The 20,509-nt window shown below is 42.9% G+C and overlaps 1 protein-coding gene across 2 annotated transcripts in view; it reads right to left on the bottom strand.

The window, feature by feature from the left end:
* The window catches only part of ccz1 (CCZ1 homolog, vacuolar protein trafficking and biogenesis associated), a 52,427-nt gene that overhangs the window by 8,210 nt on the left and 23,708 nt on the right, over positions 1-20,509 (bottom strand). For both annotated transcript variants that reach the window (XM_072559814.1, XM_072559813.1), the window contains 7 exons: positions 19,018-19,099; positions 17,794-17,855; positions 14,686-14,797; positions 14,140-14,173; positions 8,747-8,864; positions 5,858-6,016; positions 5,629-5,756 (listed from right to left, as the gene is read on the bottom strand). In XM_072559814.1, coding sequence (XP_072415915.1) covers positions 5,629-5,756; positions 5,858-6,016; positions 8,747-8,864; positions 14,140-14,173; positions 14,686-14,797; positions 17,794-17,855; positions 19,018-19,099 — 695 coding nt within the window. The remainder of the gene's footprint in view (positions 1-5,628; positions 5,757-5,857; positions 6,017-8,746; positions 8,865-14,139; positions 14,174-14,685; positions 14,798-17,793; positions 17,856-19,017; positions 19,100-20,509) is intronic.

Consider the following 20,509-nt stretch of genomic DNA (forward strand, 5'->3'; position numbering starts at 1 on the left):
GAGGAGGTGTTCTAGGTAGCTGTGGGAGTCGGTCGGTTTATAGTAAGTGCCTGTGTGGATTCGGTCGTCCGAGATAGAAATGGAGAAGTCTAGGAAGGGGAGGGAGGAGTCTGAGACGGTCCAGGTAAATTTGAGGTCGGGGTGGAAGGTGTTGGTAAAGTGGATGAACTGTTCAATCTCCTTGTGGGAGCATGAGGCAGCGCCGATACAGTCATCGATGTAGCAGAGGAAAAGGTGGGGGGTGGTGCCAGTGTAGCTGCGGAAGATGAACTGTTCCACATATCCTACGAAGAGGCAGGCATAGCTGGGGCCCATGCGGGTGCCGATGGCTACTCCTTTGGTTTGGAGGAAGTGGGAGGATTGGAAAGAGAAATTGTTCAGAGTGAGGACCAGTTCAGTCATCGAAGGAGGGTGCCAGTGGAAGGTTACTGGTTGGTACGGCGGGAAAGGAAGAAGCGGAGGGCTTTGAGTCCTTCGTGATGGGGGATGGAGGTGTACAGGGACAGGATGTCCATGGTGAAGATAAGGCGTTGGGGGCCGGGGAAGCGAAAATCATGGAGGTGGAGGGCGTGGGTGGTGTCCCGAACGTAGGTGGGGAGTTCCTGGACTAAGAGGGACAGGACCGTGTCGAGGTATGCAGAGATGAGTTTGGTAAGGCTGGAGCAGGCTGAGACAATGAGTCAGCCGGGGCAGTCAGGTTTGTGGATTTTGGGCAGGAGGTAGAAACGGGCGGTGCGGGGTTGTGGGACTATGAGGTTGGAGGTGAATGGGAGATCCCCTGAGGTGATGAGGTTATGGATGGTCTGGGAGATGATGGTTTGGTGGTGGGAGGTGGGGTCATGGTCAAGGAGGCAGTAGGAGGAGGTGTCTGCAAGCTGGCGTTTAGCCTCAGCAGTATAAAGGTCGGTGCGCCAAACTACTACCATGCCTCCCTTGTCTGCCGGTTTGATAGTGAGGTTGGGGTTGGAACGGAGGGAGTGGAGGGCTGCACGTTCCGAGGGTGAGAGGTTGGAGTGGGTGAGAGGGGTGGAGAGGTTGAGGCGGTTAATATCATGGCGGCAGTTGGCTATGAAGAGATCGAGGGCAGGTAAGAGGCCAGCACGGGGTGTCCAGGTGGATGGGGTGTGTTGGAGGCGGGAGAAGGGGTCGTCAGAGGGTGGACGACCTGGTGAAGAAGTAGGCGTGGAGGCGAAGGCGGCGGAAGAATTGTTCGATGTCTCGCCGCATTGAACTCGTGTTGAACTCGTTAATCCGAGAGTGTAGGGGAATGAAGGTGAGGCCTCTGCCAAGGACTGATCTTTCATCCTCAGAGAGGGGTAGTTCTGGAGGGATGGTGAAAACACGGCAGGGCTGGGAACTAGGACCTGGTGTGGGGCTGGAGCTGGGAGTGGGGGCAGGGTTAGGCATGGGGGCAGGAATGGGGTTCGGCGTGGGGGCGGGGTTAGGCATGCGAACAGAGATCAGCGTGGGGACGGGGATCGGCATGGCGGCGGGGTTAGGCGTGGTGACGGAGATCGGCATGGCGGCGGGGTTAGGCGTGGTGACAGAGATCGGCGTAGGAGCAGGGTTAGGCGTGGTGACAGAGATCGGCGTAGGAGCAGGGTTAGGCGTGGTGACGGAGTTCTGCGTCGGGGCGGAGACGCATGTGGCGTGGTCGTTGTGCAGGTGAGTGACGTCACTGGGGGCGGTAGTGGCTGCGGCGATGGCAGAAATGGTTTGAAGGTTATGCCTCATGTTGTTCTGAACCTGCCTCACCAGAGAAAATAGTTCATCTCTATCTAATCTTCTAATCATCTCAAACACCACAATTGGATCATCCTTTAATCTGTGCCTCAACAATCCAACTTTTCATCATAAAATCAAGTGTTGGCCTGGGTACTGATCCTGCTTATAAATGGAATATACGGAATCTTCTGCTCCTGCTGCACCTGCAGCACACTGATTGCAGAAGATGGAGGAGAATGAAGTGGAGAGACCTGCCCACCTTCCCTATTATAAGTGTAATAGTTATGAGGTTGTCCCTGTCTGAATTTCCACTATCCCCCATACAAATGACAACCAGCTGTATTTATACAAGACTTTTAACACACTTTTTAAAAATCCTAAAGCATTTCATAGGAGCCTCCTGAAATAAAATTGGATACTGAGCTCTGTGAGATGTCTGAACAGGTGACGTAAAGCATGATCAAAAAGCAAGGTATCGAAGAACATCTTAAAAGGGGAAAAGAGTAAGAAAATGAGTCAGAGGGCATTGCAGGGGTTAAATCCAACTTCATTATGGGATATCTCAGAATAAAAATGGCAACATTTTGTTTTAAAAAAACACATCATGAGGCATGAATGTCAGGCTGTGAGGAGATGTGGTGTTTAAGACAGAAACCAAAACCAGGAAGTAATATGATCTTAGAATGCATGCATAGTTAATGCATGAGTCTGCCACTTCACTTAGTCCTTGTTACATGAAACCTACCTTGCATGTAAATAACAAACACAATCCGCACATACCAAAAGAGAGTTGATTTCCTCTTAAGTGATTGACTTGGGCCAAATGCCACTCACTCATCACCCCGTGCACCTTGATTTCCAGCCCAAGGAAAGTCTCAAATTTTAAATTTTCACCCTTATTTTCAAACCCTTCTATGGCCCTTATTCCCAATCTCTGTAATCTCCTCCAAAGCATTTGGTTTCTTCTGCATCCCTCATTTAAATCACTCCACCGTTGGCAGATGACCCTACTGTTTTCTGGACCCTTACCTCTGGAATTCCTTCTATCTCTTGACCTCTCTTCTACCTCTTCCTGTCCAAATATTTTCTTAGGTGGCTTGATGCCAAATTTTGCTCAGGGATGTTTTGGCATGTTAACAGAACTTATACGGAATCTCATTTCCATTTAAATGTAATTTCACCTCAGGCAAAGTAAAGTTAATCCTTTACGATAAATCCAGGATTAGAAGTTCAGCCTGTGTTTAAACATAATTTTAATATTGTTCTTATATGGGTTGAAATGTTTTTATATACAGGACAACCATAAGTACCATTGACTATGATGAGATCAGATGGAATGATAGAAATGTACAAAAACAGATACTCACTCATGCCAACCAGATATCTTAATCTAGACACATTTGCCAGCATTTGACCCATATCCCTCTAAACCCTTCCTATTCAAATACCCATTTTGTATGCCTTTTGTATGTTGTAATTGTACCAGCCTCCATCACTTCCTCTGGCAGCTCATTCCTCACATGCACCCCCATTTTGTGTGAAAAATTGCCCCTCAGGTCCTTTTTAAAATCTTTCCCCTCTCATCTTAAATCTATGTCCTCTATTTGTGGACTCCCCTATTCCTGTTCATCCTATAAATGTCCCTCATGATTTTATATACCCCTTTAAGGTCATCACTCAGCCTCCGATGCTCCAAGGAAAACAGTCACAGCCTATTTAGCCTCTCTCTATAGCTCAAACCCTCCAAACATTGCAATATCCCTGTAAATTTTATTTTAACCCTTTCAAGCTTAATAACATCTTTTCTATAACAGTGAGACCAGAATTAAATGTGGTATTCCAAAAGTAGCCTATACAGCCACAACATGACCTCTTAACCCCGAAAGGAAAGCATACCGAATGCCTTTTTCACTATTCTATCTAGCTGCAACTGCAGTTTCAAAAGAAGCATGAACCTACACTCTGAAGTCCCTGTATTCAGCAACACTTCCCAGGATGGTACCATTACATTTGTAAGACTTGCCCTACCAAAATGTAGCACCTCACGTTTATCTAAATAGACTCCACCCATCAGTCCACACACCATCTGATCAAGGTCCTGTTGTACATTGAAGCAACCTTCTTCACTGTCCACTAAACAACCAATTTTGCTGTTATCTACGAACCTACTAACCATACCTCCTATATTCACATCCAAATCATTCATATGGATTTATGGGCAGAGCAACCGAACACTGAATGGAATAAGACCTAACATCTGGTTCTCCTCAAAGTCTCTGTAACTATGTCGATCACATCAATGTAACCTATAATCAGTTACTTTCACACATAGCTCATTAACTACTCAAATGAGAGCACAATACCGTGAATGCTGGAAAGCTGAAATAAAAATAGAAAATGCTGGAGAAACTCAGCAAGTCTGGCAGCATCTTTGGAGAGAAAAACCGAGTCAATGCTTTGTGTCTGATATCGCGCTTCTTCAGAAGACATCAGTGAAATCAAATCATTAACTCGCTGCTTCACTCTCCACAGATGTTGCCAGACTTTGAGTTGCTCCAGCATTTTCTGTTTTTATTTCTTATTAGCTACAAATAGACTCTTCTAGTTCAGAAGAGGTTTTGGTATCCCACACGAGACAAAGTGAGCCCTAAGTCTCCGTCACTTAAAGAGGATGGTGAATCAACATTCATCCTGAGTCCCAGTTCATACAGTGCACTGAGTTGATATGCCCTACAACAAAAATCTCTGTTGTTGGTGTGTAGAAAATAAAATCTAAAGCAGGCTATACTTGAACCACTCAGCCTTTTGTGCTTCTAAATCTAATCTATAAACATCAAAACGTGCACTTTAGTCAACAGCTCTTTGATTCTACTACCTGCTTGGCTATGCCCCATTGCAGTTGGTTTATAACCACTGCCTATAATGTCATCTTTTACAATATGTCACATAAAAGTGACAGCACTTAAACAGGTCATTCAGTTATGTAATCTTTCACCCACCCCCCCCTTCATCTGACTGTGAACATATCCCTCTATTAATTTCCCCTTCATTCAGCTTCCCCTTAAAGACACCTCAACCAGTCTTTGTGATAGAAAATGCAAAGTTCCTATTTTAAGCATTTATTCATAAGATGTGATCATCATTGGGAAGCTTGTACACATTGCGAATTGCCTTTCAGAAGGTGGTGATGTTCTCCACTGCATTCCATGTGGATTAGGTACATCTACAGTGGTGCTAAGGGAGTCTGAGGACATTTTCCCCCGTTGACAGGGAAAGAATGATGACATGTAATATGCTGTTTGATGGTATTTCCATGCCTCGACTACCCTTCTCCTTCCTGTGGGGTTTGTGGTGTCCTTGAATGAGACTGGATAAGTTACAGCAAGTGCATCTTGTCGACATTACACACTGCTCTGAAGGAGTGATTGTTTAAGGTTCTGGATATTCTGATCAATGGGCTGCTTTTTCCCAAATGGTGCTGAGCTTCTTCAGAGTTGCTGGGGTTGTATCCATTCAGGGAAGTGGAAATTATTCCATCACATTCCTGACTTGTGGATACATATCGGGGAGTTAAGAACTGAATTGCTCACTGCAGAATTTCCACCCATTTAACTTAACTCTTGTAGTCATAGTATTTCCCTATTTTTCCATGTATGTCCTGCATTCCCTATTGAATTCTTAATGATGATATTCTGCTTTTGCCCTAATCATCAGCTCACCCACAAGATGAAATATCCTCTCTACAATCTTGAAGACCTCAATCAAGCCAGCATTCTCCTTTCTACATCAATGTTCCCAGCCCGAGAATCTTTCTGAAACATTATAAAATCTTGTTTCTGGTATTATTTTTGTAAATCTAGGGAAGATTAGAAGATTCAATTGAAGGAACTCCAAAACACTCACCATTAACTTCAATCAGATTTGCATTCTTCTGGCTCAAGATTACGTAAAGTTCCCGCTGGTCAGACTTTTTGCCAACCACCCAGTAATCGGTCATTGCCTTTACGATGATTTCTTCATCCTCATCAGCTCTGTGCAAATCACAACAAGCAAATCAAGCAAAACGAAATAAAGCTCACTAACTAATCACTCATCATGAAAAAATCTAACTCTTTCAACATCAAGACAGTACCTTGAGAAATCACTATTAATGTCCCCCAGGATCTTCATTAGGTCAGCGTGGACTGAGGTTAGGGACATGCTGGCTGTTTTCCGCATATGGATGGTTGTTTTCTCAGCCAGATTCATGTGATTGAAGTAAATAAACTTGAATTGAGGTTCCTTTTCAGGTCTGAAAGAGAGGGAAACATACCAAAGTTGAATTAATGCGAATTTAAGTGTAGCTCTCATGTTTCCCTAACATTATTCGACAGCAATTCCAAAAATACCATACATTTTTAACAACATGAATATGTAGTTTTATGTTTTCATTTCCAAGATGGAGGAGGAACTAGGAGGTGGTCTTCAAAAATGTTTCACAGAGCTACCTAATGAAAAGAGGTGACAAACTTATCGTGATAATTGACAAAGGAAAATTGAATAGGGAACGGTGACAAAAAATTTACATCGGTGAGAGAAAAATGCCAGCACAAATTGTGACATTGTAAGTACAACTTACAGCAAAGCTCTGAAGTAAGTTGATTAAATATTAATTTCATATCCTGTTGTTCAAGTCTATGCTCTCTATTCCCCAATTCATAACTTCCTTTAATTATATTGTGCAACATCTGTACCCGCTTCTGAAATGGCTACCAATTGCTGATCTCTTTGGTGGAAGGAACGCTTTTCTGTACATCCCTGGCATTTTGCAGCCTATGGGGTACTAACACAGAACAACAATGGGAACTGATTATCAGTTTGCTAACTCACTTAGAGGTCAGTGGAAATAAATGAGATGCAGCAACACCAACAACATGCAGTCATGTTATATCACTTATGGGACATCCCTTATATTGCACTGTAATGTAGGGGTGGTGAGAATATGATGAGATGAGAATCCCCTACTCAAGGGAATGTTTAGCAGATATGTGTGCGTGTCAAGGCAACACTATTATTCTTTAATGGTGTTACAGAAGGATAGTGTGTTACTTTTTTAAAAAAAACTTAGTGAGGGATCAGCGAGCCATATCAATGCATTAAAGGCAACTACATCAAATAAGTAGAAGCAAGTTACTGCAGGTACTGGAATCTGTACTGAAAAAAGTCATCTAGACTTGAAACACTAGTTTGCTTTCCGTCTATTGATGCTACCTGACTAACTGCAATCTCCAGCATTTTTTTGTTTTCAGTACATCAGGTAAGTGCTCTAACCTACTGAAGGACACATTAAAATTGTGCATTGCATTGAAGTATTAGACTCAGCAGATATAGCTTGATGTAATCATCAAAAGTAAATTGGCATCCGTTTCATACTCAGTTGCACCACAGTTAAAAATTAATTAACAATATGGCTGATCTTGGATATCGAGTAACAAGAAGCGCATCTTATTAAATTAATTGTTTTGACGATCAACTGTTCACAGACTGAACCGGAAGGTCCGTGTCCTGTGATATGTTGCTGGTTTGTACTGTCAATTCTTACTCGCACTAATACAAGTATTTTATCGTATTGAGCTTCACCAGGAGCCATTAAACTTTAATCAGTAAGAAGGACCTCTGGGTTTCCTAACATGACTTCTTGAAAATCTGATGAAACAGGATTTAATGGTGACAGACTATGCAAAAAGCCTTAAACTGATACATCACACAATGAACCTCAAAGCCCCATCTACAAATCTCTATTCTGATGAGCAAACTGCATGCATTTAATATTCATTAATTTTAAAAAGAAATTCTGGCCACATGTAATCCAGCTATCTACACACAACACCCATGTTTAGGGATAACAAATGGTATTGATTCATCTATAATACTTAAAATTTCTTACAGCTTACAGAAGTCTTTAAAAAAAAATACTGTTTTCCATGATGGGTCACTGGGTGCAAACGGCCGATCTCAACTCAGTGTCACAATTATATAGAACTACATATCACAACAGGGAAACGAATCAAAGCAGCCACATTGGCCTTTACATTAGCAGTAACTCCTAATCGCGTGGAGAAGGCAAAAGAGAATTTAGCTAACAAATTAGATGAAAAGGATGGGAGGTGCTCGTGTGCAGTATAAACATCACCATGGACTGACTGAACTGGATGTCCTGTTTCTGTGCTGTAAATGCTATGGAGATCTACAGCTAAAGTACTGCATGTCATTTTCAGGTCTGCACAGTAGCAGGATGTTGATGCAGTAGAGAAGGCTATGTGCAGATTCATGAGGAAGCTGGTTGGTGTGAGGAAATACAAATTTGATGAACAAGTAGATTAAGGATGGGCTTGGGGCTTTGAAAGCAACGTTTAACATTATGATAGGATAGAAAGTTTTTTTAAAAAAACTTGCGTTCAAAATGTGTTCTCCATCACCAGGAGATTTCATAGCAATTTACAGCCAATATCTTGAAACACAGCTGCTGTTCTAATGTAGATATTGATATTTCAAAACAGTATTGGATGGGTTTAGAAGGTAATCAAAATGTTTACATCAATATGTAAATGTCAGGAGATTTAAGCCAGAGAGGAGGAGAAAGTTCTTTGATACTGAGGGCTAGAAGGCTGGAAAATACTTTCCTAAAATGAGTGACTAAAACAGAAATCAAGTCAACTTCTAAAAATAGTTTAGGGAGGCAACTGAAGCAAAAGAATGAATAAAGGAATATGGGAACAAGGCAGAAAGAGCTCATATTTATATAGCACTTTTCATGACCTTGGAACATCCCAAAGTGCTCCACAGCTGGTTAAGTATTTTTTATGAAATGTGGTCGAAATTAGAAAGTAGGAAATGCTGCAACCAATTTGTGCATAGCAAGCTCCCACAAGCAGTAATGTGATAATGACCAGATAGTGTTTTACTGATATTGGTTAAGGAATAAATATTGGCCAGGACATCCAGTGCTCTGTTTTACCAACAGAGGTCTGTTTATACTCACGCTGACAGCCTCTTGTTTGTATTAAACTGTTCACAGATGTCCGACGCCAAGAGAGTGAGCTGAGGTCCTACAAGGTTATCTAGTCTCTGGCAAAATTCTCGAGTCAGCTCCACTGAGGCTAAGGAGAAACATAAACTGTTAATATTAACATCTCCGTTGCACTTGCTAAAGAGTCAGGAACCAAAGGAAGTGAGTGTTGCACAATTGGTGGGAGATAAATATCTCAGAGGATCGTACAGCTAGGATGAAGCTACAGAGATGGGAGGGGAGGGAAGCCATAACAGGATTTAAACAAGAATAAGAATGTTTACTTATGAGACATAAATGGACTAGAAGCCAGAAGAAGTCTGTGACCAACGGGTGTGACTGGAGAGCAAGATGATTCTTATTTGATTTCTCAACAAATTCATCTTAGAATGACACTAGTTAAGATCTGAAATTACTCCACAAAGGCCGGTATCCCATTACCAAATCACCCCTTATTTACATACAGAGCCCTTGACACTGATCCAGCCCCCTCAGAGCCAGCTCTCAGAGTGAACAGGAGGTCTAACACTCCTGTATTCATCTGTCAGCTCCCTGATTGGACCAGATTAACAGCCTTATTCTGGGAATTCATTCTATGAGGTCCACCTGGCTGACCTCATTGCAATCATTACATCAATCCCCTTCCGAGTCAGAGGACATAGGCCAGTTTTTTTTTGGTAGCTCCTCCAAGGCTGTTTTAACACTAGGTCAGGTTCCTCGAACTCTGCCTCTGACACGGGTGGTGTGTTAATGAACAGTTGTTTGCCTTTTGCACCTGGAGCATCTTGAAAGAAATTCATTCACCTCTTCAGATGGTAAAGACATAGAAGCAATGATATCTGCTGTGTCCATCTCAGATTCTAAGGAATGTTCAACGCTTGACAAAGAGGGAGATCCAGTGGGTTCTGGAGCAGTCAGATACGCAGTCAAGGAGCTGGGAACATTTTGCTCTCAGACCATTTGCGAGTTTTCAGCATGTATATGGTCTACATCCTTATTCAGGACTGCCACACCTACCCAAACTTTATACATCAACGGACCTGATCTCATGTTGTCTATGCCTCTTGCAGGGCCATTCCGGTGGTTCCTCCGCCACACCTTGTTCACTGAAGTAAACTCACTCTCTTGCTTAGCGGAGTTGTGTCCAGAACTGGTATTTCTGATGTTGTTTCACCCCTCCCTTCCCTGGGAGAAAATTTGACTGGTAGAAAGAACTGCTCTTTCTACTAGTGGGAGGTGGCTCAATGCATCCACATTTGCTACAAGACCTTCGGGACAGTGTTCCAACTTGTAATTATACGCACTTAGTATACGAGCCCATCACCAAATTCAGTCTGAAGCTAGGGGCAGCACTGCCTTGTCCTCTTTAAGTAGATCTAGCAGGGGCTTGTGATCTGTTATTACTACAAATTTACATGTGTAAAGGTATTGATAGAATTTCCTGACTCCAAATATGACTGCCAAACCTTCCTTCTCTATCTAGGTGTACTTACGCTCTGCATTAGCCAAAGGCCTGGATGTTTCTCTCCGTTAACCCACCTATGAGCTAATACTACCCCAGCGCCACACGGAGAGGGCATCACATGTCAATACCAGATCTTGCCTAGGATCATAATGTGCCAACACCTTAGGAGGATGATAGCTGTTTCTTCACTTGCCTGAACTCTATGGCTTAGCTACATGACCATTTCCAAAGCTGACACTTTAAGCGTTGACACAAAGAGGCCAGGTTATATATGAACTTTTCATGATAATCCACCAGCCCAAGCAAAGACCTAAATTCTGGTACAGATGTGAGAGTCGGCACCTTTGATTTCCTTCACTTTATCTTCCAACGGGTATAAACCGATCTCGTTGACCCTGCTGCCCAAGTAGTTCACTTGCTGTGCCTGGAATACACATTGGAATGCAACTTATTCCAATAACCCTGCAACTCATATGCTCCACTTGCTGCATTTTCCAATGACAATGACAATGGAAAATTTGAAGATGTAACTCTGAAGATGGATGAGGGAGATCCAGTAGATGTAGTGTACCTGGACTTTCAGAAAGCTTTTGATAAAGTCCCACATAGGAGGTTAGTGAGCAAAATTAGGGCGCATGGTATTGGGGGCAAAGTACTAACTTGGATTGAAAGTTGGTTGGCTGATAGGAAACAAAGAGTAGTGATAAACGGCTCCATTTCGGAATGGCAGGCAGTGACCAGTGGGGTACCGCAGGAATCAGTACTGGGACCGCAGCTTTTTACAATATATGTTAATGATGTAGAAGATGGTATTAGCAATAACATTAGCAAATTTGCTGATGATACTAAGCTGGGTGGCAGGGTGAAATGTGATGAGGATGTTAGGAGATTACAGGGTGACCTGGACAAGTTAGGTGAGTAGTCAGATGCAGTTTAATGTGGATAAATGTATGGTTATCCACTTTGGTGGCAAGAACAGGAAGGCAGATTACTACCTAAATGGAATCAATTTAGGTAAAGGGGCAGTACAAAGAGATCTGGGTGTTCTTGTACACCAGTCAATGAAGGTAAGCATGCAGGTACAGCAGGTAGTGAAGAAGGCTAATAGTATGCTGGCCTTCATAATAAGAGGGATTGAGTATAGAAGCAAAGAGGTTCTTCTGCAGCTGTACAGGGCCCTGGCGAGACCACACCTGGAGTACTGTGTGCAGTTCTGGTCTCCAAATTTGAGGAAAGATATTCTGTCTATTGAGGGAGTGCAGTGTAGGTTCACGAGGTCAATTCCTGGAATGGCGGGATTACCTTACACTGAAAGACTGGAGCGACTGGGCTTGTATACCCTTGAGTTTAGAAGACTGAGAGGGGATCTGATTGAGACATATACGATTATTAAAGGATTGGACACTCTGGAGGCAGGAAACATATTTCCGCTGATGGGTGAGTGCCGAACCAGAGGACACAGCTTAAAAAATACGGGGTAGACCATTTAGGACAGAGATGAGGAGAAACTTCTTCACCCAGAGAGTGGTGGCTGTGTGGAATTCTCTGCCCCAGAGGGCAGTGAAGGGCCAGTCTCTGGATTCATTTAAGAAAGAGTTGGATAGAGCTCTCAAGGATACTAAAATCAAGGGACAGGATACTGATTAAGGATGATCAGCCATGATCATATTGAATGGTGGTGCAGGCTCGAAGGGCAGATCGGCCTACTCCTGCACCTATTGTCTAAAGCCAGTTGTAGTGTCTGTTTCAAATCCAGTTGGGCATCAGCTAGTCGGCAGTTTTGCATGATTACATCATTAATCTCATGCACAAAACTGTCTCTCAGCAGCACATTAGAGGGTGAAACCAAAGTCACATGCCTCTGCCAATTGTCTTAACCTAATCAAAAATCTTGATACAGACTCCCCAGTTCTCAAATTGCAGAGTAAAACCAATAGCATCTCAGAATTAGAGGCAGCTTGGGGCTGTAAGGAGAGTCAATAGATGTCACCTACCTGGACTTCAAGAAGACCTTTGACAAGGTGCCACACAGGAGGCTACTTTGTAAGATAAGAGCCCATGGTGTTACAGGCAAGGTTCTAGCATGGATAGAAACTTGAAAGCTGAAAGTGGGGATGAAAGGGTCCTTCTCAGGATGGCAGCCAGTGACAAGTGATGTTCCACAAAGCTCAGTGTTGGAACCACAACGTTTCACTTTATACAATAACAATCTAGATGAAGGAACTGAGGGCATTCTGACTAAGTTTGCAGATGATACAAAGATAGGAAGAGGAACAGGTAGCATTGACACAGCGGGAAGGCTGTAGACAGATTTGGACAGGTTAGAGAGTGGGCAAAGAAGTGGCAGATGGATTACAACATGGGCAAGTGTGAGGTCATGCACTTTAGTAGGAAGAATAAAGGCATGGACTATATTCTAAATGGGGAGAAAATTCAGAAGTCTTGGGAGTTCTAGTCCAGGATTCTCTCAAGGTAAACTTGCAGGTTAAGTTAGTAGTTAGGAAGGCAAATGCAATGATGGCATTTATTTTGAGAAGACTTGAACATAAAAGCAGGGATGTACTGCTGAGGCTGTATAAGGGTCTGGTCAAACCACATTTGGAGTGTTGTACACAATATTGGGCCCCATATCTCAGGAAGGATGTACTGGCCCTGGAGTGTGTTCAGTGGAGATTCATAAGAATGGTCCCAGGAATGAAAAGCTTAACATGTGAGGAACACTTGAGGACTCTGGGTTTATACTCGATGGAGTTTAGTAAGATGAGGGGGATCTAATTGAAACTTACAGAATACTGAATGGCTTTGACAGAGTAGATGTCGGGACGATCTTTCCATTGGTAGGAGAGACTCAGACTCAAAGGCATAGCCATAGAGTAAAGGGGAGACCTTCTACAACAGAGATAAGGAGACACTTCTTCAGCCAGAGAACGGTGAATCTATGGAATTCATTGCCACAGAAGGCTGCAGAGGCCAGGTCACTGAGGATATTTAAGACTAAGATAGATAGGTTCTTGAGTATCAAGGGGATCAAGGGTTACGGGTAGAAAGTGGGAGAACGCGGTTGAGAAACTTATCAGCCGTGACTGAATGATGGAGCAGAATGATGGGCTGAATGGCCTAATTTCTGCTCCTATGTCTTATGGTAATATTCCTCAACGAAATCCATCAACTCTTGCAAGGTTTTAGTACCTGGTGCCTCAGGGAAAGTTTGGCTCCTAATAACCAAAAAGGATGCGGGTACACAAACAGTCAGCAGAATTACTTATTGCCCCCAAGATCACTTGCCTGGAAAATATAATGCATTCTTTCCAGATACTGGGCCCAGTGTTCGACGACACAGTCAAACAAGTCAAGCTTCCCGAATAACTGCACGATACAAACAATGCTTACTCCAAATCAAAGATGACTGTTCCTTCAGGACATGCTTTACTCTCATCGCCACTGAAATAACTCCACAGAGGTTGGTTGAGTCACTCCTTATTTACATTGGCATTGATCCAGCTTCCTCAGAGCCAGCTCTCAGAATGAACAGAACCTCTGACACTCATGTTTATCAGCCAGGGCTCCCTGATTGGACCAGATTAACAGCCCCAATCAGGGAACTCATATTCTATGATGTACACCTGGCTGACCTTGTTCCAATCACTGCAAGTTCCACTGACGAAACTTAGAGAAGTGGCTTTAAAAAAAAGTGTGACCAACGTGCAAATGGAAATTTGGCTAGAATAGAGGCAGAATTCCTGGAAACATTGAAAAAAAATTACTAAAATGCTGCAATGGGTGAAGAGGTGACTAATTGAATAAATTAACTACATTCATATTTATCTTGGCATCTTCAACAGGAATGGTTATTTACATTGCAAATTCAAACAAATATCAACATTCAAATAAAGAAACTCACCATTAATCAGAAAACAAACCACTGCACTCATAGCCTGGAAACATAAACAGAGCATATAAGCATAGGAATCCTAAAAGCTGACACAAAGTCTTGTATATATTATGTGCCTATGATCATGTACAATATGCAAACAAAATGGTAGATCCTCAAATTAATGGTATTTTAAATTAAAACAGAAGTTGCACAGACCTGCAATTCAATACATGCTGAATGCAATAACTTGCATTATCATATCCAAGTCAGAATCATCCTCTACCCTTCCTTTATAAACAAAAACTCTGCTTGTGATGAGCTTTGCAATGCATTGAACTGACGAATGGATGCAGGAAAGTTTGACAAATTTACCAAGGGATATTCAGAAAAAACTCTGAGATACAGTGAAGAACTTAGGGTTACACATGGGGTTAGGCAGTGAAAATTTTGATGAATGCTATGTCAAGTAATCAGTGGGACCACATGTCCTGAACTTGTACATGTAGAGTATTAGTCAGTCATCTGCGAGATAATTAAGTTTGTGAAATTTGGTTGAAGCCAGTTAGGTCTCACCTTGTAGACAATCAAATGTAATTCTTCATAGGTGGTGTCAGTATTTACAAAGATCCTGGGAAACCGCACTACAAGATCAGGATTGTTGATATCATAAGGGCCAGTGAGAAACCTGAGGAAAAAAACAAACAAACAAGCTCTTTTACAAGCATTATGTCTGCAACAGAATGGTTGAGGGCTGGAGTAGCAAGGCTGCTGTCCCTACACATCCTGTGTTGCAGTGTGACTCAGTGGTTAGCACCTCAGCAGTAAAGTTCTCCTTGCCATGCAACATTAACACTCATAGATCAGCCTCATACCCAAATAAATTCAGCAGCAAGCACCCAGAAACCCAGCTTTTACTTCCTCTGAAACATATGCTTAAAACTGGAAATAACAACAACAAATGCTGGTAAACACTTCAGAGTCATAGAGATGTACAGCATGGAAACAGACCCTTTGGTCCAACCCGTCCATGCCGACCAGATATCCCAATCCAATCTAGTCCCACCTGCCAGCACCTGGCCCATACCCCTCCAAACCCTTCCTATTCATACACCCATCCAGATGTCTTTTAAATGTTGCAATTGTACCAGCCTTCACCACTTCCTCTGGCAGCTCATTCCATACACGTACCACCCTCTGTGTGAAAAGGTTGCCCCTTAGGTCTCTTTTATATCTTTCCCCTCCCACCCTAAACCTATGCCCTCTAGTTCTGGACTCCCCGACCCCAGGGAAAAGCCTTTGTCTATTTACCCTATCCATGCCCCTCATAAATTTCTAGAAGGTCACCGCTCAACCTCCAACACTCCAGGGAAAACAGCCCCAGCCTGTTCAGCCTCTCCCTGTAGCTCAAACCCTCCAACTCTGGCAACATCCTTGTAAATCTTTTCTGAACCCTTTCAAGTTGCACAACATCTTTCCAAACTTAGTAGGCCTTAAACAAAAAAATCCAAAATGATAACTCAATTTCACTTTCAATTAATAGCACTGTACTGAATGTGAAATACTGAAACCAGATTTACCCAACAGTCAGAAGAATAGTCAGGCACAAAGTGTTCGATGTTAATAATATCTAGCCCAGCTTCTTGCATCTTACAAATAGATGATTTCTCAAATGAATGCAGCAGTCCCAAGCCATTCATTGAAAGGTACTTAGCACCGTGATGAAAAATGAAATATATTCAATTTAACTTGATTGCAGTGAGTAAAACACTTGATTCTTTGCTACATCTTCCTTAACACTTACATTCCCACAGTTAAGGGGAGTCAATCATTGGAAGGTTCTCCCCTGAGCCAAGATGCAGATTATTACTCTCAACCTTACTGCTCGTCACAGGATCCTGCAATGCACAAAACGTCTCCTCCAAAACGAAAACTCTGTCCTCCCCACCTTGCCTCCGGCTCAGTCTTCCCTGAATAATAGCCTTGGGTTGCGGGGCATGCACCCTTTTCGAAGGCCACATCCCCATTCTAAATCAAGACAGTGACAGAGCTGAGCAAACTAAAGGGTCTTCAGGCAATAAGTTTCAAGGCTGGCTCTCTGCTGTTAGACATGTAGCACACTCTTGTCTAGATTTTTAAGATAATTCAAGCTGACTTCAGAGTCAATTGTCAGAGGACTGACCCAATCTGGGAATGGATCACATGTTCATTCTCAAGATGGATGTGGGTGTCACTGGTTGGGTCAACAACCATTACTCAGCTGTAATTGCCCTTGAGAAGGTGGTGGTGAGCTGTGTTCTTTAAAATGCTGCAGTCCTTGGGGAGTACAGGCACCAACAGTGCTGTGAGAGAGGGATTTCCAGGATGTTGACACAGCAACAAGGAAAGAATGAGGATATCGTTCCAAATCGGAATGGTGCATGGCCTGGGAGGATGGAAACTTGCAGGTGATGACATTCCCCATGCATATGCTCTCCTAACCCTTTCTGCATGACAGAGATCATGTCTGGGAGGTAACGCAAAAGGAACCTTCCCCTCCATTCACACCACAGGAATCTGATACCAACACCAAGGCTTATTTTGCTGATTCAGAAAAGCAGATTTGTGAAAATGCAGAGGAGGACAGTGTAGAAATTCAATAGGACATAGACAGTTGGTGCAGTAGGCATGCAGAAACAGATGGAAGTTCAATGTGAGGTGTGAGGGTATTAATTTTGGTAGGAAGAACACAGTGACAAAAAGTAGGTGACTACTCTAAAAGGTGTGCAGAAGCAGAAAGATGTGTGTACACTCAACGGCAGGGCGGGGGGGGTGAAGAAGTCAGTTAATAAAGCACACAGTACCTGAGGCTATATGAATAGAAGCACAGAATACAAGAATATGGAGATAAAAACGAAATACTGCAGGTGCTGGAAATCTGAAATAACAACAGAAAATGCTGTAGAAACTCAGCAGGTCAGATATTTTTGTGGAGCTGGAAACAAAGTTAATGCTTTGAGTCTGGTATGATTCTTGTTCACAAGTGAAGTTCTCCCATAGTCCCACAGAGAGCAAGAGGGTGAAAGAGAAAAGAGAGAGAGAGAGAGAGAGAGAGAGAGAGATAGAAGAGAGAGAGAGAGAGAGAGAGAGAAAGGACTGGTGGTGGTTTAACCAGAGCGTCACCACACCTCAGGGATGGGGAGAGGGGTTGAGAAGGAGGCTCCATCATGGTTACTTCAGCCATCACTCTGTATCACAAACCATCTATCCAGTCAACTGAGCTAACCAACCCCGATAACCTTAGTTAAAGCAACATCTTAAAAAGAGGAAGATGAGGTGGAGAGGGTGGAGGTTAAGGGTCACAAGTCCAGAGTTAGCTTCTGAAGACATGGCCACCAATATAGTTTAAAAAAAAATCAGGGTGTGCAAGTGGCCAGAGTTGAAGGAACACAGGGATCTGGGAGTGTTATGGAGATGGAGGAGGTTAGAGATGGGGAAGGGGTTTGGCCAGGAGGATTAATTTGAGAATTAAATGAATGATAGTGATCAGCAAAGAAGGTTTAAGTAGTGGGGTCTGCAGATTACCATTAAAATGTTCCTCTCTGGGGAAACTGTGAATGCACAGCTTCAAGGAAAAAAAAACACGAACTGCTTCACAAAATTCCTGACATAACAGAGGTCAACAACTTCTGTGGAAAGCCATACCTGCCATAATGGTTGAGGTTCACAGTTATTCCCCCTCGTCCAGGGGAATCACGACCAATTAGCTATGAGCAAAAGGAGAAAACAAGTTCAATACCATCTGAGTTATTAACAGAAAACATCTCCAATACTATCAGTCATTTACAAATTTGTAAAATTATACCCATTGTGAACTAGAATTGCAGGACTGGAAGGTTCTGGTTAATAAATTGTTCTTTCACCTCTGGGCTCAGAGTTCAATCCTCAGACTGAAGATGGCACAGGAGATGGCCATTTGGCCACTCACGCTTGTGCTCGCTCTTTCAAAAGGTGAGCCAATGAGTTCCACAGTTGCCCTGCCATGGCCCCAATCTACCTCCATAATCCTGCAAATCTTTCCCTTCTAAGCGTATTGTTCTGACTCCCTGCTGAAAGTCACTATTGAATCTGCTTTCACTGCCCTTTCTAGCAACACAGTCAGAAACACAGCGAAGCAAGTTCTTATTGTACGCCTTGATCTTTCACTACTTACCTTCAGTCTGTGATGTGTGGTTACCAATACTCCTGCAGTGGAGCATTTTTTCAGTTACTCAGTCATAGCCCTGATGGGATTGAGGTCTCTTTAACAACCAGATATGGTCCATGTCATCTTAATCCAGGGCCCCTTGGCTGGGCCTGAGGGGACTGATGTGGGGGTAGGGATTACCGCACTCAAGTGCTCCAACCGAAGGATATGACCCACTCCAGGGGTTATCATGACAACCGGCACAAGAAATACAAATCTGTGTGTCAATGAGCTGGAGCTCTAGTGTAATTGTGGTATCTGGGGCCCTCACTCAACACTTAAAGATGGCAAAGTAATCCATTCCCCAGCATCTAAAATTTCCCATTGAAACGAGTACAAAAATTCACAAGTTTCAAAAAGAAACCATGCCATAAGTTACCTGTTAATAAAAGATGAAACAGAATGCTGCCTCTTACAACTCAGTACCACAAACCCCCACCCACCATACAATTAGATCACAGCCAATCTGAATTTCAATCCCCATTTGCTCATCCTTAAATTAATAACTAACCTAACAAACATCTAATTATTGATATTCTTAATTGAACTCTTCAGCAAAGAGTTCCAGATTTCCACTTCATGTGCAGAAGTGCTTCCTGATTTCACCTTGAAAGGCCTGGCTCTAATTTTCAGGTTCTGCCCCTACTTCGAGGACAGAAACTTATTAGAGACATTGAGAATACCTCTGGCTCCAGATGCCTTGGGAAGAGTGACGTTGTGAGGTACTTGTACAGGATTCTCATATCATCCTGCTCCAACCCACTCCTGAAAGCAAGCAGGAAGAACATGCATTTAGTTAGTGCTTTTCACAAGCTCAGGTCAATATATTTAACAGGCAATGAATGACTTCTGAGGAAGGGTCGCTTGACCTGAAATGTTCACTCTCATTTCTCTCCACAGATGCTGCCAGACTTGAGCTTTTTCAGCAATTTTTATTTTTAATCAATGAACGACTTAAGTGTAGTTGCTGTTGTAAAATGGTAGCCAATTTGCATGCAAACATGGTCCCACAAACCACAGTGTGATAATGACCTGAGAATCTGTTAAAGAAATGTTCATTGAATAAGTATTTGCCAAAACAACACGAATACCTCCCCTGTTCTTCTTCAGAAGTGTTGTGGGATCTTTTATGCCCAGCCACGTGTACAGACAGGGCCTCAAGTTTACGTCTCATCCAAAAGACAGCACCTCTGACAGTGCAGCACTTCCTCAGTCGATGCACTGAGAGGGTCAGCTAGACAGAGGCCCATTACCCAGCTCAGCACTACATACAGCAGCAATGACCATTGCTCCCATCCATGGCGTTGTTCTGCTGCCCAATTCCCCTCACCTGGATATCCAATGCGTAAATAATGGAAAAAGTGCCACATTCCATTTGATCAATACCCCATGGATCTTATTGTCTGCCTCTAATCCCTACCCAGGACTAGCAGATCCAAAGATGCAACATTGATGAAGTCATGATCTCACAATGTATATGTCACTGTTGATTCATTTGCCTGTTTTGATGTTACTATTTAAAAAATAATGAAAGTGCGCACACAGGAATGGAAAAACATGTCATGGACATCCATAAGATTGTAAGGTGTAGGGACAGGGAGCAGAAGTAGGACATTTGGGCAACTGAGTCTACTCTGCCATTCAATGTGATCATGACTAATCTGATCATTTTTAACACCACTTTCCTGCCTCATCCCCTTACTGATTAAAAATCATTTTCTCTCAGTCTATACACTTAATGACTCAACCTCTACACTATCCGTGGTAATGAATTCCACACATTAACTATCTTTCGAGAAACAAATCCTCCTCAGCTCAGTCTTAAGTGTGTGACCCATTGAGATTATGCCATTTGATCCTAGGCTTCTCCACAAGGGGAAACAATATCTCTGCATCTACCAAGGCAATCCCCTTAAGAATCTCATTCTTCTAAATACGAGTCCAAACTGCTCAGTTTCTTCTTATAAACAAACTTTCTCCATACCTAGAATCAACCCAAAGAACCTTCTCTGGACTTTATCCCACGCAAGTATATTGTCCCTTAGACAGGTGTACCAAAACTGTTCAGAGAATTCCAGCTGTGGCCTTGTTCAGTTTTGGTATGATCTCCCTACATTGATACTCCATTACCTTTGAAATAAAGGCCAACAGTCCAGTTGCCTTCCCTAGATTCCA

Source organism: Chiloscyllium punctatum, chromosome 40 (assembly GCF_047496795.1).
Source record: "Chiloscyllium punctatum isolate Juve2018m chromosome 40, sChiPun1.3, whole genome shotgun sequence".
NCBI lineage: Eukaryota > Metazoa > Chordata > Chondrichthyes > Orectolobiformes > Hemiscylliidae > Chiloscyllium > Chiloscyllium punctatum.